The sequence below is a fragment of the Pelecanus crispus genome, chromosome 12, assembly GCF_030463565.1.
Source record: "Pelecanus crispus isolate bPelCri1 chromosome 12, bPelCri1.pri, whole genome shotgun sequence".
NCBI lineage: Eukaryota > Metazoa > Chordata > Aves > Pelecaniformes > Pelecanidae > Pelecanus > Pelecanus crispus.
This window is the reverse complement of record NC_134654.1, coordinates 21,679,306-21,694,679: the sequence shown is the minus strand read 5'-3', so window position 1 is coordinate 21,694,679 and position 15,374 is coordinate 21,679,306. Positions and strand designations below refer to the sequence as shown.

Sequence of the window (15,374 nt, the reverse complement as noted above, 5' to 3'; positions counted from 1 at the left end):
AGCACACGACACCAGGGTTTAGAGGAGATGGACGCTTCAGGGATTAAATGTGTATTCCAAGACCGTGCCTGTTTTTTCTGCCAGGAAACCCCCTTCTTCTCCACATCAGCCTGCCTGAGCCCGGGGACAGGGGCGCCCCGGGGCTGCCCCAGAAAGGGGTGCCCGGCCCCTAACTGCAGGAGGGGTACCGCAGCAGCCGGCGCGGACCCCCGGAGCAGAAAAGAGTCACCCCAGATGGGACTCGAACCCACAATCCCTGGCTTAGGAGGCCAGTGCCTTATCCATTAGGCCACTGGGGCCGCACACCGGTACTGTTTTGGCGCTGTAACTTAACTCTCTGATGGCCAGAGGGGAGCGTGTGCGCGGCGCGCGGGAGGGGGGGTCCCACGCAGCCACCCCCCCTCCCCCGGGGCTGAGCATCCCCGGCAGCAAGGCGGCACCGGGCCCCGCAGCTCTCCCCGCTCCATCGCCCGGTGGAGCCGCCCGGAGCAGCCCCAGCTGGCTGCGCAGCCCAGAAATGGCGGCGGGGGGGTGGAGACCCCTGCCAAGGGCCCGGCTCCGCCCGCACGGCCTCACCCCGCTCCCCCGCGGCGGGCGGTGCCGGTGCCCATCGCCGGTTTTCGGTGCAGTAAGCCGGGCCCCTCCCGCCCCCCCCGGGCCGTTTGCTCCGGACCCCCCGCGGAAAAAGCGCGGGGGGGGCACGGGGGGGTGGGCTCTTGCGCGGCCCCAGTGGCCTAATGGATAAGGCACTGGCCTCCTAAGCCAGGGACTGTGGGTTCGAGTCCCACCTGGGGTGGCAGCCGCTTCTTTTTTACCCCACCCCGGCTCCTTGCAGCCGCGCCCTGCAGGGAGGGGCGACGTGGGGACCCCCTTTAGGCACACAGAGCCCCGCGCCGCGCCCCAGCCCCGCGGTAGCTCACCGGGCGCTCCCCGCAGCGGCGAAAAGCCCCAGCCCGGGCCGCCCCCGCCCCTTTATCCCCCCCGGGAACCGGCCCCAGCTGGGGCTCAGCCGCCGCCGCGGCGCCGGGCTCCGGTCCGCCCCCGCCCCCGGGTACAGGGCGCCCGGGGCTGGTGCCCCGCCGTGCGGCAGAGCCCCGGGGCAACGAATCGCCCCGGCCGGGAGATCCCCGGGGACTTGCAGGGCGGATCCCGCCCCAAAGCTGCCCCCAGCACGGGCACGTCCCCTGGAGCTTTGCCCCACTGGTACCCCCGGGGGTGCTCTCACCCCACGGGGCGTCAATCGCGTCCCCCCGAGCCAGTGGCCCGGGGAAACTAAACGAGTCGAGGATCGCTCCTGGCTTTAAAACAACCACGAAGGGACTCGAACCCTCAATCTTCTGATCCGAAGTCAGACGCCTTATCCATTAGGCCACGTGGTCCCCCATAACTCAGCTCTGGGGACAGGGACACACAGCGGGGGGGGGGGTCTCGGGGGGGTCCCTGCCATCCCCTGCGCGTCACCTGCACTCCCACCCCTCCTGGGACTGCCGCTGCTCCTCCCGGACCGATGCTGGCGAAGGGGGTGAGTGGGCGAGGGGTGCATCCCCCCCCATGGGACCCTGCGTGCCTGTAGCTCATCGTAGACCCCCCCTCCCCAGCCTCAGTTTACCCCATGTGCACTGATGGAGACTGTGCTGTGCCAGAATCCTGAGGGCTGGAGCGGACATTCCCCTGCGGAATTCCCCTGTACTGCGGGTACAGCTTCTCCAGGACATTCCCCTCCTGCCACCAGTTTCACTGTGCCCACTGCTCAAGCCATGCTTCTGAGGATGCCAGCAACTCAGAATACAAACGCAACCCAAAATGCAAAGAGCAGGCACCACCCAGGAGACACCCGCACCCCCCTGATACAGAGCAACTGGGGCCACGCTCCCCCTCCAGCTGCCAGGGGTACACGAGTCCAGGCCTTCCCTGCCACGGCCCCATGGAAAAGCAAAGCCAAGACCCTCACGTCCAGCCAAGGCTGTGTATGAGCCTTAAGCAGGAGGGAAGGAGTGTTTGACGCCCAGGGCCAGGCATTGCTGGTGGAGGAAGAAGGACTGGGACAGCCGGGACCCTGGAGACAGCTTGTCCTTTCCCGTGATGGCATTCAGTGTGGTGGTCACAGTGTCACTGAGCCACCAGTGACAGGCACCCGCAGTAACGTAGCACCGCTACAGCATAACGGTGTGATGCAACGAGAAACACCACGGGCCTCGTTAAACTCCCGTTCATTACCAATAACACTTCCTGTGTTCTCCTCCCGGTGCAGCTTTGCTTCTCCCCCAAACCTGCATTTCTCATCTAATCCTAAAAAAGATTTTCCCAAAGCCAGACACAGGGCAGGAAGGTATTTTAACCTCTTCCATGGGAGGTTTTGGGGACATGGTGGTTCCTGGGGTACATTCAGCCCAGATTCAGCTAACATGTCTTTTCTAATGTGTCCGTCAAACGAAAGCTGGGCAGATACGTGCTGAAGAGAAGGGGCTGCACAAGAAGGGTGCTTGTGCTCCACAGGTGTGCAAAGCTTCCCAGTACGGCGGGCGGCAGCAGCCAGCAGATGAACTGGAGCCCGCAGCAGCTGCCCCAGCTCCATCCACTCCTGGCCCCTCCAAGAGCTTGCCAAGGCCTGGAGAGGTACGGGGGGGGGTGTAGGGTGCAAATCCCAGTCCCAGAAGGGGCAAGGCCGGTGTGATGTGGGGGGGCATGGGCGGGCAGTGCTGCACCAGATGTGCAGTGGGGACGGCATGGCCAAGCGGGTCCGGTGCCTGGCTGCAGAGCGGGGGTCAAGGATCCAAGCCCCCATGGCTGAGTGTCCCTTGATCCCAGGGTCTCACCCCAGGGTGCAGGCAGGGCTCCTCGTTGCTGGCAGCAGTTGCCTGCTCTCACCCAGCACCAGGGAATTTGCAGCCCTGAGAAAGCCTCGTGTCACTGCGGCATTTCTCCCTGGGGCTGTTTTCTTCCCTCTCTGCACCCTGGTCCTCACCCACCAGCCAGCAAGATGCTCCCACTCATGAGGAGCAGCACAGGTTCAGCCTTCTGCTGCCTGTGACTTAGTGCTCCAGAGGCAGGAGAGGAGAGAAACAGCAGGAACAAAACCTGGTGCTGCCCGAGCAAGGCCATTGCTGATGGAAGTCCCTTAGACCATGCAGCGAACCAGCCCAGGCCCCTCATGATGCTGCCACCAGGACATCCCAGCAGGACTGCGGGTACAGCATCTCCAGGAGATGCAAAGAAAATGCTGCCCGAAGGAAGCCAAGTGATCCTCTTGTTCCTGAAACAAAAACCCTCAAGAGCCACCTGATGCTATCCCAACTTGTAAGAAGGATGCAAAAAATGTGCTCTCATCATGCTTTCAACCACAGCCCTGAAGCTGGTCACCCATAGAGGTGGAAGTCAACTGGTCCCAGGTAATACCAGCCTGGGGACACCCCTTTAGCCCCTTTCCCCAGCCCCCAAAGCAGGCAGGGTTTGCTGAGTGGTGCAGGGACCTGCAGCTCGGCTGCCTGGGGCTGCCAGCAGTCCAGCGCCCGGGGCTTCAGCAGGGTTGCTGCTTTCCAGGCAGCACAGTCATTTCCTCCCACACCTAACAGAGAAAAATTACTTAGAAATAAGCTTCGCTTTAGGTTTTATCAGTGTGGTATCACCCTGACCACAGCTGCCTTTTAAAATCCATTAACTCCGCAGGAAAAGACCCTCCAAGCAGCTCTTTAATGCAGCAAACCTGAGAGGGCATTATCCCAAAGGCACTTACGTGGAGGACTCTGGTCCCAGGGCAGCGCAGCCAAACTGCATGATCCCAAGCACCAGCCCCTTGTGGAGATGCGGTTTCTGGCAGAGGAGTAAGGCTTTCTTCCCATTAGAGCTCGTCCTGCTCCCGGAAGAGGTTTGCACGGCAGCTGCAAGGTAGTCATCCCCCAGCATCAGTCAGCTTTTTGTTGGGGGTCGGATGCAGCTGATGATACAGGGAGCACCCGCAGGGTGTAAAAATGCAGCTGAAATTCCCTGACCCAACACAGACCCAGCTCTGCCCAGAAAAGGCTAAAACCCCCAGCTTTAACTGCTCTGCTTCTGCACCTTCTGGGACACCTTGAAAGGTGCCTGTGCTCCAGGCGGATGGGGCAGAGCCAGTGATGGATGTGCTCTCCCCTCCAAAACCCATCCTTTCATTAACACCTCTCCAAAAACCATCCTTTCATTAACAGGCCCCAAGGCAAAAGCTGGTTGTGACTCCCTCCGTAACAGCCTCACTTGAGCGCTCGGCACGTGGGACCGCACAAACCGGCTGGGTGAAGCTTCCACCTCTGCACCAAAGCCTGGGGCGGTTTGTAGCTGCTCCTCGTTGCTTCCCTTTTTCATGAGATCTAAATTGGGACCTCTGGCCAGGAGCAGAGAACATCGTCCCAACAGCATCATGTACGGTGGTTGTTAGCAGAGTGAGAAAGCCTGGAGCTGCCATGGGAATCTTGCTGCCCCAAAACGCCCGTCATGGCCCACCCCACCCTCGCTCTTCAGCCCCCTTTGCTGCAAGCCCTGTTCAGCAGCGCTGGTTTATTTGCACTTCTGGCTTCTCCCGTTGCATTAATCTCCTTAATTGACATCTGCAACCAGGGATGGGAAACGTCTTTCCACCGAGCACCCAAAGGCAGCATCCGCCGGGCAGCAGCAGGAGGAGGCCCCGGCGGTGCTGCGCGGGGCTGGTGGCACTGAAATGGGCAAAAGGAGCATGGAAATGGGGTTGGCACCGCTAAAAAGGGGGCTCACCCCAGATGGGACTCGAACCCACAATCCCTGGCTTAGGAGGCCAGTGCCTTATCCATTAGGCCACTGGGGCTGCGTGGGACACCCCTCCCCCCCGCGGGACCTTGTGCTGCGGGGGTGCGATCGTGACCACGCGTGTAACCCACGTGGGGGAATTACCGCGGGGCTCCAGAGGACCGGGAAGAGGAGCAGGGGCTGCACCGGCGGGGGCACGGGGCCGAACCTGGGGTCCCTTCCCCGGCCCCCCATAAAGGGAAGAGGCGCGAAGGGAGGAGCAGGGTGGAAAGCTGGAGCGGGCTTAAAAGTGGGGGAAAAGGGCCGACCACGAAGGGACTCGAACCCTCAATCTTCTGATCCGAAGTCAGACGCCTTATCCATTAGGCCACGCGGTCGCCGGTGCTGCGCCCCCAGCGATGCTGCCAACCCCGGCGTCACTCCCACCCCCGGCCCCACCGCACCCCCGGCGCGGGGGGATGCCCGAAGGGGAGGGGGCTGGGGAAGCAGCGCCCCTTGCCGCAGCCAGGCCGTGGGGAAGCGAAGGGTGGGACTGGCCGGCTGCCATTGCGCCGGAGCCGGGGGACAGCCCTGCAGCCAGGGCTTGGGTGCTTTGCTGGGAGAAGCAGGGTGCTGCGCAGGGAGGGCTTTCGCTGAGCATCCGAGCCAGCCCACCGCCTCACCCAGCCCCCCACATGCCACATGGATCTGGCTTCAGCCAGCCTCACACATGCCACATGGATCTGGCTTCCCCCCCTCCTCTGCCCCCGCGGCCAGCTGGTTGTGCAGGGTGCAGAGTGGAGCCAAGGACCTTGCTGCAACAGGACACTGGGGGTACCAAAAGTTTGCAGAGCAACTGCATCGATTTGCAGCTCTCAGCTACTCACGTCCCACCAGCTGCTGGCTGACGTGAGGGGTTGCTGGAGGCCAAGTCACCGTTCTGGGGTCTCAACGTTGTCCCACCTCCAGTGACACTGTCACCCACCAGCGTAAGCTCCTACAACCAACGCAGCCCTCCAGCCCCAGCGCAGAGGTCACCCCTACTTCTCCTCGTGCCCCTTATGTCTGAGTCAAACCCTGTCTTGTGGTCCGTACACTTTCCACCTCCTATCTCAGACACAATCAGAGGCCACAGTAATAAGGTGCCATCTACAATGTCCCAGTGGGATGGGACTTTTCAAGCACACATGAATTGGAGCTGCTCCTCTGCAAGGGAACCATTGCTTTGAGCCCCTGAAGGTATCGCTGCAATCACAGCATAAAAAATAGGGAGTGATGGAGAGGAGGGCGGCCGAGGGAAAGACAGCTGGAGATGTAAAAAAAGTCTCCAAGTCTTTCATCTTAACCGTGAGGACTTGAAGCAGCACCTCGGGAGCACAGGAGATCAGCAAGGAGGTAGAAACAGAAAATCAGTGGGTGCGTGAAATGTTCAGTGCTTTGGGAAATGGGGACATGCTCTGACACCCCGCAGCCTGGGCTGCTATGGAACAGGACCAGGCTTGAAGGAGAGCAGCCTCTCCCCAGCACCCCTCATGTTCCACAAGCACTAATTCCTATTCCATTTCAGGGGGGTTGCAGCAGACTCTCAGCCCTGTAAATGAGACAAGATTTGTTTCTGATTGGCTCTGGCTTCTCGCCTTTTCGTTGTGGAGATAGGCACTTTCTTTTCCTCTCCCTCAAATTGTTGGATTTTTTTTTAATGACCTTATTTTTCCTTTACCACAACTAAAGGCTGTTACCAACAGCCAGCTAAGTGCATCAAACCATTAGCAAATTCTTCCTTCCAATGCAAATAAATACATAAAAAGTCTAGCTTCTTTTTACAAAATATCCGTCCCTCATTAATAATATCAATTCAACTTCTACATAACAAATGACGTGTCCTGGAACGGTTCATAAGACACACGGTACCATTTGCCTCCTGATTTGGAAGCAGGAGACGATGCAGCGAGCATTTATAGCTATTCTCACCTTTTCTCTCGGGACAGGTAAGTTCAAGAGGGATAGAAAAGCTTGGAGGAATTCTGTTCTCATCTACCTGAGAAAGGATTCCGAGAAGGGATGGTATGTCTCTCTCTCTCACAGGTTGAGATCTCACCTGATCATTTTCTGATTCAAATGGATTTTTTTTTCTAGCAGAGGCTGCTCCGAGGTACGTCTGCACCTATTACGATGTTGTTGAGTACCTGAACATTTCGTCTCACAGCAAGCTGCATGCACACATACTGCCCAAGACAAACTTGAAGGAGCCTCTGGAAGTGAAGATCGATTTTATGCTGGTGGCTATTCTCTCTGTGGTAAGGACCCAAAACTCCTGTCAAGTCTTTATAACAGAAAGCAGGGTGATTGCTAGATTGGGGTCTGAGTCTTCTGCCAGGCAGGGCTGGGCCAGCAAGTCCACAGGGATGAGAATCAGCCCCTTCCACTTCTCCAGCTTTCTGCTGTTTGAAAGCATTTTTGGAAGATTTGGAGTATTTTCTCTCACCGACTTCCAGGAAAAGGTCCAGAGGCAGGCACAGACAAACAGCGCACTTTATACCAGGCTCTAGAAGGAACTGTGTGGAGTGCCTGAACCAAGCAATGCAGTTACAGAGCACTGGCATGTAAATGTTAACAATAATCTTTTTTATTTTTCCAAACCATTGGATCATATGCTCCCTCTTCTCTTCAGCTGTAGGACCAAGATCCTTGAGCCCTCCTCCTGAGTCTCTGCAACCTGTGCTGTCCACTGCAAGAATAACAGGGAAGAGCTTCTGCACTCCGCATTGGATGTACCTAAAAAATCAGCTAAATATCTTCCTTTTTGTTTCTCCAGGTCGAAAAGCTCCAGACAGTTACTTTTTACTTTGTGCTGAACCTGGTAGGTCCCTCACGAGTGTTTCTCTCCTGTGATGCGCAGCACGATGGCTGGTGCTGAGCCTGGCACTCATTTCTCTCCCACAACTTCTTCCCCCAGGAGTGGAAAAACATTTTTGCAACTTGGGACCCACGGGATTTCTGTAACATTTCCAAAGTTGTTCTGCCCATGGATACTTATTGGTCTCCCCCCATCTTCATTTTAGAGCGGTAGGTTCCCCTTTCATTTTTATCCACTGGCTTAAGAGAAATACAATGCATGCAAACTGTTGGTATCGTTGTAGGAAATGGGATAAACTCATATGGTTAAAGTTGTTCCCATGAGCTCTCTGTAACCAAGAAACTTGTAATTTAGACTAACGGTGACCACAGTTTATACAAAGCACTTCGTGGCTCTGTGATACTGTAACATCTGCAGAAATGTCCCATCTGGGCTGTAGTTAAAGCTGAGGAAGCATCAGAGACCAGCAATGTTGCGGAATGGAATGACCCTTAGCAGTTTGCTGTAAGACAAACCAACCATCTCGCGTGTGAGTCCAGCTACCACAAACGCTAGCCCGGAGGCACTCACCAGCCCTTCTTCAAGCCCCAGTTTTCCTCTCCTCACTACTACCTCCCACGGCTGGGTGACAGTGCAGAGGCCCCCCAGAAGGATGCTTACAGCCCAGGCTTTTGTGGGATTGAGGAGTATTGCAGCTCAGTTGTTCTCCACTTTTGTTTCCTCCAGAGTGAATGGACAAAACTCAAACTTGGATTACGTGGCCATCACGCACAATGGCAGCTTCAACTCCACCCAGCCTTTCCAGGTTACCTTAACGTGCAGCTTGATAATCCTCAAGTTTCCCTTTGACACGCAGATGTGCAACTTGAGCATAGCTTCATTTCCCTACCCAGGTACAGCGGCAAGCTGAGTTTCATCACAGCTGAGCTAAATTTGCAGAAGGAGGGATAGATGAGAAGGACTCTGGCTAACGCCTGGGTTCTCTTAGCAGCACCACACGCTCACACTTGGTTAGTGAGCTGGAGGTCATGTAACACCAGGGAAAACAAGCTAAAACTCTGTCATTCTGTTTTGGCATGTTTCCCAGCAACACCTCTGGAAGCATCTGGGTGTTCTGTGACAAGGTCCCCCCCACCCCCAGGACAAGGCTACAAAACCAAGAGACAGGTAGATGTGGCACTTTGGGACATGGTTTAGTCCAGTCTACCCTTGATTGGCTTAGAGTAGACTTGGTAGTGTAGGTTAATGGTTGGACTGGATGATCTTAAAGGTCTTTTCCAACCTAAACGATTCTATGATTCTATGACTAGCAGGCTTCTAGCAACAAGGCTACTTGTTCACATATGATTTTGCAGGACTGATCTTTAAACATACCTGAAAGTCATGCAAATGAGAGGAAATTAAGGACAGTTTCAGGGATCCAAACTTGCAGTCAGAGTTCACCCCAACAGGAAAGGTTGAAAAATAAGCAGAGGCAACGCAAAATCCTCCAGCTCCCATCTGCAAAGGACAACTGTCCTAATTCACCAGAGGTTTCCCCTCTGATCCACATTCCCAGAGGTCCAGCCAAGTCTCTTCACCAGACTCCTTTTTAATTTCTCCCTGATGGGCTAAGAAACCCCAGCAGTGCGAGAAACGTTGCCTTTCCCCATCTGCATGCGCTCTTGGTTGGGAGGGAAATGGAGAGGAAATAACTGACCTCTAATAAATGTCTAGGTCTTGCAACTTCTCTCCTCTTCTCCCTCCTGCCTAAGCAGTAACAGACCTTGTCATGAAGACAAGACGGACACGAGCTGAGATGATGAAAGACAGCCAGAGTTACTTCCTAACTGATGGAGAATGGAAGTTCACCAACCTGAGCATCATTGAACGCATAGAAGAGCTGGATGACGGAGAATTTTCTGTGGTCACCTATGTGGTACGGCAGTACTTTCATATTATATTGCACTGATTTGCCACCAAAACAAAGTAAGAAACAAGATAATTTTCTACATTAGGGAACAAGCATTTGCCCAACACAGTAAGTTATCTCCTGCTCACCGACATTTTGTCCATCTTCTTCAACAGATTTCCATGGAGAGACGACCCACTCTGTATATTTTGAACCTGATCCTCCCAACGTGCGCCCTGTATCTGCTGGATATGGCTGTGTTGTTTGGACCCAGCTCTCTCGAGGAGAAAATAAATTTCCAGATTGCCATCATCCTCGGCAGCTCCATGTTAGCTGTGATTCTCAACGACATCCTTCCAACTTCCTCTGACAAACCACCCGTAATAGGTACCCATCTTTATTGAATAAAAACTAACTGATTTTTACACAAGTACCAACTCAAAGGGAGGTCTTTGGGCATTTATGGACATGTTCGTGAACACTGCAGTCATGAACAGCTAAGCTTTATCAGCTTGCTGGAGTCAGAAATTTCCTCCTCTTCCCCACCAGGCAACTGAATGCAGATAGGATTACAGATTCAAGAAAACGATGCCAATTATCAAGGGCTTTCTTTGTTTTCATATTGTTCCACAGTGGTATTCTTCTTAGGCACCTTCCTGCTCATGATCATGGCTGTGTTAGACACCTTCTTCCTGTTGCACCAGCACCACAAATCCCTACGCTCAGACAAGGTTCTCGGAAGCTTCCAGCAAGGTAAAGCCTTCCATAACCTCTTAAAAGAAGTAGGTCAGGTTACCTGCATTTTACTGCAGGTTCCTCTGAACGAGGGTGGATTCCCTCAGGGCAACCAGTGCCCCAGACAGCATCAGCCATGGTGGTCACCCACCACCCCCCTATACTGACACTGCTATTTGCTCTTTGCAGATGTGCACGCTGAGCTGGCGACGAGAGCCATGAACAGCCAGACCACGAAACACCTCGCCAAGGCAGGGGCCCAACTGGTGAACCTTCCCAAGGTGGCCCAGGAAAAAGGGCAGCCAGACGAGCCCCACTGGCAACCACAGGAGCACGACCTATTTTGGCCAGTTCTGGGGAAGGTGCTTCTCTACAGTCACTTCTTCCTGTCCCTAGGTTTTTTTGCTATTGTTTCTATAAAATGGAGCAGCTAGAGCCCAGCTGGAGACCAGCTCTGCACACTGCTCCTTCAGTCTTTCTCCACTGTATTGCTTCTAACCCCTCCACTGTAACTTTTTTTTCCTGCTTGATTCATAGAGCTGCAGTTGTTTCAGTTGCCTAGATAAAATAAAAAGAAAAAAACACAAGGCATGAGATCTGCCTGCTTAGTACTCTAGTTCAGTAGAACTACATATGTTCTTGAAGTATTCTGTGGGCTAGCAAGGTATTTGAATAAAACAATTGTGAAGTCAGGGGATAATACCTTCATTTTATCCGTCTGTAATTCTTACCACTAACACAACCGTCAGAAAAGGGAGTTAATGCAGTCCTTCTCTATCCTGGTTTTGGTTGGGATAGGGTTAATTTTCTTCCTAGTAGCTGGCATAGTGCTGTGTTTTGGATTTAGAGAATAACCTTGATAACACACTGATGTTGTAGTTGCTGCTAAGTAGTGCTTACTCTAGTCAAGGACTTTTCAGCTTCCCATGCTCTGCCAGGTGCACAAGAAGCTGGGAGGGGGCACGGCCAGGACAGTTGATCCAAACTGCCCAAAGGGCTATTCCATACCATGTGACGTCATGCTCAGTATAGAAACTGGGGGGCCAGGGGGCAGCAATCGCTGCTCGGGGACTGGCTGGGTATCGGTCAGCAGGTGGGGAGCAATTGCATTGTGCATCACTTGCTTTGTATATTATCATTATTTTCCCTTCCTTTCCTGTCCTATTAAACTGTCTTTATGTCAAGTATGAATTTTACTCTTTTTTTTTTTCCGATTCTCTCCCCCATCCCACTGAGGAGGGGGAGAGTGAGCGAACAGCTGTGTGGTGTTTAGCTGCCTGCCGGGTTAAACCACAACATTCTCCTATGGAGATGTTTCCATTTGGGGAAAGGTGTTTAAGAATTCCACCTCAGATAATTAAATAAAACAATTCCAAGTTAGAAGCGTTTGTACTCACATCGTTTCTGTGAGTTTCAGCAAGATCCACATCATTCAGAAAACCAGGACAGAGAGAATAATAGGATCACCAGGATTAATGGGGTGATACTTGGGATGTTTTAAAAAAATAAAAAACTAACTTTAATTATTCCTTTAAAATGTATCTCAACACATCTACACTCCTTTTGCAATTGGCTGCACCTAAACCATCACAAGCAACCTAGAAAACAGCCCTAGACCTCTGCCTGTAGAACTAGTGAGACTTATCTCCCACTACATCGCAGATCACTACTAAATACACACCAGCAGCAAAAAAAGGCTTTATAAGTTCAACTTCTTGGCAACTATTTGCCTGCAATAGCAGAACAACTACATTCCCCGCACCATGTGCTTACGGAGGTGAACAGACAGTTTATCTGCGTTACAGAAGATGCAACAGGACTCAGTTTTATCAATAGGTCTAGCTGGGATCTTGGTCCTAGCTCAAAAACAAGCTCATAGGTAGAAAAAACAAAATCCAGGAGAACCGGGCTATTTGCAAGTTAGTGTATTGTTCCACAATTCTTAAAATCTTGCAACCTCATGTCTAAGATCTAAGCCACAAACTGGAGGGAAAGCACTTTATTTAAAAGACCATAGAGTCTGACAGTCGTTAGACAAACTGCTTCTAGACAAGTTTACAGATCAGCAATTGGTTTGTGGGGCCAGTAGGGATATTTCTCCTTGTCCAGTTTGGTTTCAGGGAAGGCTTCATGCAAGTCTTCAAATGTCATCTGTTCAAAGGGAATCATGCTTCTGAGCTTCTGAAGCTTTAAGTGGGAACAGAGACAAACACGTTATAAATCACTTGTCAGCAAGAAAAGAGCAAAGCACACACAAGCAAGAACAAGGTGTGTGCCAGGCTGGCTTAAAGAGAATATCCACTAAGCAAAGTCCAGACTTACTTGTTGCTCACACTGGACAATACGAGCTTTGGAAGCCTGCACATATTCAGCAGTGCTCTTTGCCTGCAGGAAAGCAGAGGATGTGGTGAATATGGTTATGATAAAGACAGTGACCTAGAGCGAACCTGCAACCCCATGCTTTAAGCTGGCATTAAAGTTCATCATCATTACACTAGATAAGCGGACAGAATCTTGATCAAATCCCAAATAGCCAAACCTTTCCACATGCAGAGATCCTCTTGCTTAGCCAAAAGCCAGAGACACATGCAAAGACCAGAGCCTTGCTCTAGCTCAGGCTGCCCTGCCTGTGCAGATGCACGTACAGAACATCCCTTCTCATCTTCACAGAAGTCAGACACAACCCTGGCATTAAGGAACAATTTAAACACTCACAGCTTCCCGCTCTTGGGCATCAATTTTGGCAGTTTGTGTATCCACTGGCTCGGGAACCTTCAGTGCACTGAACTGTAAATTGAAACAGAAAATTTTTTATATGGTTTATTTGACTGAAATAATCCTTCACACCAAAGTCATTTTCCCTCGCAGCAGGGGAGCATTCCCTCCTTTCTTCCAGGATATGCTCACAGCAGTATAAGGTAACGAGCTTTCGAAAACCGATCACTGCAGCTTGACTGTGTCCTTCACGAGCAGCACTTCTCACCTGTGAGCTCAAAGCAATCTGTTCTGCACTGCATACCACCACCAGGACATGTAATAGCACACACATTCATCACAGCACTGCAGAGAGCAAAGCACAGCACTGTAAGGAAGCAAGGAAGTCTAACACCGAAGGCTTGTATCACAGACTTATTTCCCCCAAGACAAAGTTCCCAGATGATTCTATGATCCATCCGAGGTCAGTGGGTCCTCCCAGTCCTGGGACGTCAATTGTCATAGTGCCAGGGGCACTGCGCGTCCTTCAGCAAAAGCCTCGCTCATGCTTTTCAATTCCTGCTTATACAGCGGATGGCAACCCCTGCAGGCATCCGCTAGCTCTGCACATTTCACAGTGTGCAGAGCCACACTCACCATCTTCTTCCATTCAGTGAGCTAGAGAAATACTTTGAACGTTTGCTTCAGGAGAGGCACTACCCAAATTCACTCCTGCAGCCAAAATAATTTATCAAGCTTTCTTTCACCAACTTTCTCACCATACAGCGCCACCAGTTTCCTCCTGAAAGATGGCACTGAGGTGACCTCCTCGAGGTTAGCGACACTGATCTGCAGTATGTAAAGCTGGGGCATCTGCTAGCCAAAACCAACCTCCTCTGCCAATTCTGGTGTTTTCCTCTCAACACCAAAGACGTTCCCCATTTAAACCTCCAAGAAGAACAATACTCAGCCAGCAAAGAGACCGACCTTCTGCTGAAACTCATCCACCATGCCAGGTTTAGCAACAGCAGCCTTGTAGTGAGCCCAGTCGATCGCCGGGGGTTTCTCTGGCAGGGCGGCCAACCTGAAGAGACGGAGGACAGCTGTCACAACCAGTGCTACAAGTAACCCCGTGCTATCATTTGCTCTCTGCCACAGTTACTTTCCAGAGAGTCAACAGAGCCTGCTAAGTTTAGTACAAATATTTCCAGGTACATCATTAACAAGCAGTGATGAACCATTTCTGCAAATCTCTCTGCTCTTGAAACAGACTTTGCTACACAGACAAGAAGAGTTCAGCCTGCAGCCCTGCTCCACTTTGAACTACTATACAGCATCTCTGGGTGCAGCCCTGTAAGAAAAGTTTTCACAACACTGAGCTAGAGGCAATCAGCAATATTAACTGTAATAGCCAACGACACTTCTATCAAGCAGTGAATGCTGAAGCATTTGAGAGGGCTCATGAATTTGTACAGCATTTAATGGAATAACAAAGCTTGCAAAATGTTTTGAACATGCCAAAGCAAACTGCTTTCACAGAACTGCTTTTTTATGTTGCAACTATTGTTTTACTCTGGAGAGAATTAAGTAAAGACAATTTACAAAAAAAAAAAAAGCCACCAGCTGTCTTGAAGGTGACCTGTTTTAATGCCTGTCAGGACACTCCTGCAAGACCACAGTTACCGATACTGGCTCAAGCCGGTACCGCACAGGTTGAATGGTTCAGCTGAGGGGCTGAACCGCCCCACACGCGGGAGCCAGGCACACACTCACCGGGCCGACAGCGCGTCACTGCGGGTCTTCAGGGCATTGAACATGGCCCTCTGGTTCGGGGGCACCCTCTCGGCGAAGGCCGCCCAGTCAATGGCCTTGATAGCAGCTCGGCGGCCCGCCATGCTTCCAGGCTGCGCCCCGGAGAGATGAAAGCGGGCGGGTTACGCTGGCGGGGAGCGGGCAGGGCCCAGCAACCGCGGGGCTCGGGGCGGGGACGGCTCTGGCCCAGGAACGCCGGCACCGAGGGGCGCGGGCCGGGACACGGGGCTCAGCGCCTCAGCCCAGCCCAGCCCCGCCGAGGCCTCACGGCCCCTCCCCAGGCCCCCCCAAGCCAGGCCCACCCCGGCCTCTTCCTCCCCCAGCCCCGGTCGTCCCGGGTCCTCCTACCCGGTTCTCCGGCCGGCCCCCGCCCCCAGAAACTGCCCCCAGGACCCCCTCCCGGGCCCCCCAGGACTCCCTCTACCCCGCCACCCCCGGCCCCACCGCGGTACCCTCCGCTCTCACCTTCACTGACCGCCACCGCCGTCCCCAGACACCGAGGCGAGCAGCGCCGGAAGTCCCGCCCCCACCGCCCAATCAGAGCGAGGCCCCACCGGAAAGCGTCTTTCCCTCCTTCCCGGTGACCGCCGCTGCTGCCCCGGAAGTGCTTTGTGCGCCGGAAGCAGCGGCGGCGGAGCGGAGCGGGGCGGC

At 53.3% G+C, this 15,374-nt stretch overlaps 1 protein-coding gene and 5 non-coding genes across 6 annotated transcripts; 1 reads left to right on the top strand and 5 right to left on the bottom strand.

Moving 5' to 3' along the window:
* Positions 1-226: 226 nt before the first annotated feature.
* TRNAR-CCU (transfer RNA arginine (anticodon CCU)) lies at positions 227-299 on the bottom strand. Its single transcript has one exon. It is a non-coding gene; the product is annotated as a tRNA-Arg (tRNA).
* Positions 300-723: 424 nt separating this feature from the next.
* Positions 724-796, top strand: TRNAR-CCU (transfer RNA arginine (anticodon CCU)). Its single transcript has one exon. It is a non-coding gene; the product is annotated as a tRNA-Arg (tRNA).
* A 510-nt stretch (positions 797-1,306) lies between these two features.
* Positions 1,307-1,379, bottom strand: TRNAR-UCG (transfer RNA arginine (anticodon UCG)). The gene has a single exon. It is a non-coding gene; the product is annotated as a tRNA-Arg (tRNA).
* Positions 1,380-4,740: 3,361 nt separating this feature from the next.
* TRNAR-CCU (transfer RNA arginine (anticodon CCU)) lies at positions 4,741-4,813 on the bottom strand. Its single transcript has one exon. It is a non-coding gene; the product is annotated as a tRNA-Arg (tRNA).
* A 246-nt stretch (positions 4,814-5,059) lies between these two features.
* TRNAR-UCG (transfer RNA arginine (anticodon UCG)) lies at positions 5,060-5,132 on the bottom strand. Its single transcript has one exon. It is a non-coding gene; the product is annotated as a tRNA-Arg (tRNA).
* Positions 5,133-12,127: 6,995 nt separating this feature from the next.
* Positions 12,128-15,223, bottom strand: ATP5PD (ATP synthase peripheral stalk subunit d). Its single transcript, XM_075719934.1, has 6 exons — positions 15,189-15,223; positions 14,685-14,815; positions 13,899-13,995; positions 12,933-13,004; positions 12,540-12,602; positions 12,128-12,404 (listed from the first exon to the last, which is right to left on the bottom strand). Exons 2-6 carry the CDS (start codon positions 14,804-14,806, stop codon positions 12,273-12,275), a joined length of 486 nt encoding a protein of 161 aa, XP_075576049.1. The 5' UTR covers positions 14,807-14,815; positions 15,189-15,223; the 3' UTR covers positions 12,128-12,272.
* Between the last annotated feature and the right edge of the window lie 151 nt (positions 15,224-15,374).